Source organism: Salvelinus sp. IW2-2015, linkage group LG19 (genome assembly GCF_002910315.2).
Source record: "Salvelinus sp. IW2-2015 linkage group LG19, ASM291031v2, whole genome shotgun sequence".
In the NCBI taxonomy this organism is placed as follows: Eukaryota; Metazoa; Chordata; class Actinopteri; order Salmoniformes; family Salmonidae; genus Salvelinus; species Salvelinus sp. IW2-2015.
Window position 1 is genome coordinate 15,468,164 of NC_036859.1, and position 5,304 is coordinate 15,473,467.

At 41.9% G+C, this 5,304-nt stretch overlaps 1 protein-coding gene across 4 annotated transcripts in view; it reads right to left on the reverse strand.

Annotated features, from left to right (window-relative positions):
* The window catches only part of LOC111978874 (dual specificity protein phosphatase 22-B-like), a 12,843-nt gene extending 9,071 nt beyond the window's left edge, over nucleotides 1–3,772 (reverse strand). For 2 of the 4 annotated variants that reach the window (XM_070448842.1, XM_024009112.2), the window contains exon 1: nucleotides 3,368–3,619. In XM_070448842.1, coding sequence (XP_070304943.1) covers nucleotides 3,368–3,388 — 21 coding nt within the window. In that variant the 5' untranslated portion in view covers nucleotides 3,389–3,619. Of the gene's footprint in view, nucleotides 1–3,367 lie in introns of all 4 variants that reach the window. The other 2 variants (XM_024009110.3, XM_024009111.3) reach the window with 2 other exon arrangements.
* Between the last annotated feature and the right edge of the window lie 1,532 nt (nucleotides 3,773–5,304).

A 5,304-nucleotide genomic window follows, 5' to 3' on the forward strand; every position in this document is an offset into this window, starting at 1 on the left:
TCCTGAGAGATCGGAGACCTGAGCGGACAGGGTCTCAACGGCATGACGAGCAGCAGACAATTCCTGCTCGTGTCTGCCGAGCATTGCTCCCTGGATCTCGACGGCAGTGTTGCGAGAATCCGTAGTCGCTGGGTCCATTCTTGGTCGGATTCCTGTTATGCTGAGATGAGGACCCAAAAGCGACGTAATAGAAACAGAGTCTTTATCCAGTCTTAACAAACAATGATTCTCCTGGATATTATCAAAGGTAAATCCAAAACAGGAAACTGAAATCCTCTCGTCAGTAGAGAGGAACGACTGGAGACGCGACCACAACTGCAGGTCGCTTCAGGAAGGCACCGGCCGTAGCTGCATAGACACCTGCTCACACGCAGCATCTGAAGAAGGCAAAAACACGACAGGGCGGAACAAGGACACAGACAGCAAACATCAAACAAGAATCCGACAAGGACAAGAGCGGAAAACAGAGGGAGAAATAGGGACTCTAATCAGAGGGCAAAATAGGGGACAGGTGTGAAAGAGTAAATGAGTGGTTAGGAGAATGAGAAACAGCTGGGAGCAGGAACGGAACGATAGAGAGAGAGAGCGAGAGAGGAGAGAGGGAGGGAGAGAGAGGGAAGAAAGAGGAAAGAACCTAAAAGACCAGCAGAGGGAAGCACAGGGACAACAAGACGATCAATGACAAAACATACAAATACAAGCCCCCTGGCTTATTCTACCATTATTGACAGCAAAGACGGAACTCAAATATATAGCCTGTGTCCTCAAGGAAAGACAACATGGAGGTGCAGGGATGGTATATTTAGTTTGACACCAAATACCAGAGGAGAGTGAGCTCAGACAACTGAGACGTGCACTCTGACTCCGCACAAAATATTTTTATTTTTTATTTATTTAACCTTTATTTAACCAGGAAGGGCTCATTGAGATTTAAAATCTCTTTTTCAAGAGCGTCCTGGCCATATAGGCAGCCACAAGTCATTACAAAAATTACAGACAGACAACATGAAAAACTACAAGTAATCTAGTAAAAACCATTGAATTCACAAGAGTATAACAAAATCAAAAACAGCAAATTAAAAACATTGACAGGTCAGGGAATCAGCCTCAAAATCCTTCATCAGTGATTTAAAAACACCAATCGGGACAAGTTCTTCCATAATGGTGATGTCGTGTCTTTGCTATCGTTAAATTGAAGACTTATAGTTTTTATCATAGATTCCTATAATTAGGGATTACGCGACCACTTGAGTAATAACGTAACTAATTAACTATGAATTCGAGGGCACCAGGGAAAGTTATTAGATTACAAGGTTATTATTTCCCAATATAACCTTTCAGATATTTTCCTATCTGACAATGTCTTCTAATTCAATTTGTATTTACTCTACCTTACGTCAGTCTCATTCCAAACGTCGTAAATCGCTGATCTGCACGAACCCAGTCTTCACTATGAGCATCCATACATCAATTGTCTTAAATCATTATTTATTACTAACTAATTAATTCACAGAAATGCATAAACAAACAAACTTAAAATAGTTACATGAAATGTGGAAGGAATATGCCCTAGTGGACTAAACCGGCATGGCGGGTGTTAGACAAAGGGAAAGTTGCGTTCGACTAAGAATTCACTACAGAGTCCATAATATAACAATTGACATGCTAATCCTTACAAATGAACGCTCACTCATTCGGGAACAATTGCAATCAATATATATATAGTTACGTCCAGTGTGTGTGTGTCCTTGGTCGTTGGAGAGAAGTTCGTTGTGTTGTGGATTGTTCAGAGTGTCATTCGTAATAGAATGGATGTTTCGGTGGTTGTCTTTCTTCGCTTTCAATGATACCGAATTCCTAGCTGCAGACTAGAAGTCAATATCAAAGACTTGTTATGATTCGTATAAGAGTTTTAACCACGTGGTATAGAAAGTAATTCTACTCAACCTTCGTTCTCCTCCTTGGAGGATAACATGGTCTAATGGTAATTCCTAAAAGTTGGCTTTTATCAGATAGCAGAGAGGTGGTCCCATGGTCTCTGACCCAACTGGCTCAGGGGCGGTCCTTGGATTTAGTTCAAATACAACCGGGAGTTGTATTTTCCTTAATTAAACAGTTCAAAATCATATTACACAATTATACAAACAGTATCATACTCACTCATTCATTTTATACAACAAACAGATGTTAACCTCATATCTGAGGTTATTATATAAACAGCGGTATGGTAATGTGGTCCCACAGTCTCACGTGAGTTTCCCACGTGGTGACCAATGTACCGGTTCATAGCTGGACCTTCACCGATCATTCCTACTTGTGCAGGAATATGAAATATGTTCGTACCTCAAGTTCTGTGAGGTGGAAGAGAATTCCTTTGTCCTGAAAGTTTACCCTCTCTCTTAATACTGTTTAGCCATGAGGAGATCTCAGGAATTTACAACGTCTCTCTGTGATCACAGCATGGGTTGAAGGAGCAAAGGGGGAGGCAGGGAGAGGGGGATGGGGTTTGCTATACCCACGCAGGCAACGTCATGACAGTGATAATAAGAAATGTTAATGGGGATCTGTGTGTGTGTGTGTGTGCGTGTGGGCGTGCGTGTGCGTGTGCGTGCCGTGCGTGCGTGCGTGCGTGCGTGCGTGCGTGCGTGCGTGCGTGCGTGCGTGCGTGCGTGCGTGCGTTGCGTGGTGGTGTGTGTGTGTGTGTGTTGTGTGTGTGTGTGCGTGTGTGTGTGTGTGTGTGTGTGTGTGTGTACATGATAAAAATCTTTATCCCTCATCCCGCAGCTGGAATAACACTGATGAGGGTTGCAGAAATGTTTTCCAATTGAAATGAGTTGATGACACCTGTACCAAGCCAACATTTGAAAAGGTCAATCGCTAAGGTATTCATGACATGTAGCCTACAGTATGTGATAACACACAGCAATGCATTACATCCAGAACAAGTAATATCACCAAACCATGTGGTTTGTTTTCGATGGAATTTGTCCACTGTGTAGCCAAGGAGTTGGAATGTAAAAGCACAACGCCTACAGACCGGGTGTGTGTGAAAGCTGCTTTGATAGACACATAGATTAATGAAAGTGTACAGTGTACAGTACATAGAGCAGCAAACTGACAATCTTATGGCATAAAGTGGAAATGATATTATGCAATTGTGTACCTGATTCAATATAATACATTAGGCGTAATATGTTTTTACAGCAGCAATAGAACACACACATTAAACACAGCTGACTACGCGTTCTTGATTGACATTGTATAATTAATTGAAACCTGCGGTCTACATAACTAGTGTACTCGAAGACCGTGCATAAACTTTGCTGGGAGCGCATGCACATAGGCTATATATCAACAAATAACATACCTTATTGAGCCCATTACCCATTGAAATCAAAGACGTCTGTAAAACCAACGAATGGAAGGAAAATTACGTAATATATTGTTGTACTCGTCTCGAGAAGTAGTTCTCCAAAGGCTTTCCCAAAAGCTCTCCAAATTGTGAACGAGGACCTCACACAGTCCGCAGCAGCGTGGTGGTGCCAAATAGTGATGGGTCTTTCACGAGCGAGTCGGCTATAAGAGCCGGCTCTTGTAGGTGAACGTTGGGAGCTGGCTCGCATATCAGAAGAGCTGAATCTATTTATAAAAATATTWAAAAATTAAGACATGAATAATCAAAATATTTAAATGAATAGAATTAACTAACGAAAAATAAAAAATAAAATAATAATATAGACCTAAATGCTCATGCGCACACACATTCTTACTGACTATCTGCTCAGACTAACAGCCTCACCTGTTGTTCCTGTCAATCAGACATGCAGTGTCAACCAATGAACCAAAGATGCGTGAGGGAGGGCCGAGCCAACTCACTCACAGTCACACACTTAGCAGCCGAGGAGAGAGAGGAAGGACAGCTGTGAAAACAACAGCTGGAAAATGAGTTGGAAGCACAGTAGCATTTGGATGCATTTTAATAATGTAGACAATGTTAGAGCACAGTGTAGAATTTGCCAAAACTGAATCTCATATAAAGCCGGTTCTATGCACAACRTARACCGGCATATGCGAACTGTGCACCCAACTGTGAAGCTAGGTGTAGCGGAGATGAGAATGTAGTATCAGTAGACAAAACATGAACTAATAAGTTACTGTTCTCTCTTTTCAGCTATGTGACAGCCTCAAAAATGATACTCCTGTGTAAGGGTCTGCAGCAAATCACAGCCAGCCGCCAGAGAGAAGCAAATGTAACCACAGGACATGTGCCAGAGTTGATGAACACCCTATGTCCATCAATAGACAGAAAGTTATACAGAATGGAAAATAATCACGTGCAATCAGAATCCGCTGCACTTGACGCCAGGTGTAAGAAGTTAGCCTTCAGTGATGCCAGAGCGATTGACGAGGCTCTTCAAAGAAACTCAGCAACAGGGAGGGACAGCCCCAGCAGTCAGCTGGCTCAGGCACCAGGGCAACAAGAAGAAGAGGGAGCAGATGGAGCAGAAGCACCAGCAGTAGTGCCACAAACGTCTTCTGTTTGGATGCTATTTGATGAGAGAGCAACTGGGGATGCAGCATGAAGGAATCCCTCAGCAGATGCCATAATGGAGGTCCGATCCTATTTGGAGGAGCCCCTCCAAGATCTGCAGATCCTCTGAGCTGGTGGAAGAACAAGYCCTCTGTCTACCCACGGCTTACTATAGTCATGACAGGGAGACTCTGCATAGTGGCCACATCCTTTCCCTCTGAGAGGGTCTTCTCGAAAATGGGACAAATAATTACTGAGAGAAGAAACCGCATCAGCCCCTCGAAAGTGAGGCAGCTTGCATTTCTGAATGCAAATCGCTCATAAAAGCAAAATATGGTCAGCATTGCTGTTTGCTGCTGGTTACAACATGGCAATAAAGAAGAGAGAGAAAAGAGGGACCAGTTTAATGTTTTAAGTGGGATGCTGCAGTTTTGCACATTGTTATTTATTTTTCTTTGATATGGTGCAATATTATATTATGCTGTTCAGATTGTATTCGTTTTGAATTAGATTTATATGCACTTTGTTTATATACATTAAAAAGTTATACTTTAAATGCAAATGTTTAATAGCATTATTTTTCATAACAAACCAATGCATTTTTAAATACATTGTGGTTAAGGTAGAGTATGATTTCATTTAATAATTTAATTAGAATTGCTTTAACACCAATCATAGACAAACTATCGCAAACTGTTTGACTTGAAAAAACACAAAACATATTTTTTTGAAAGAGCAGTTTGGGAGCCGGAATGCCCATCACCAGTGCCAAA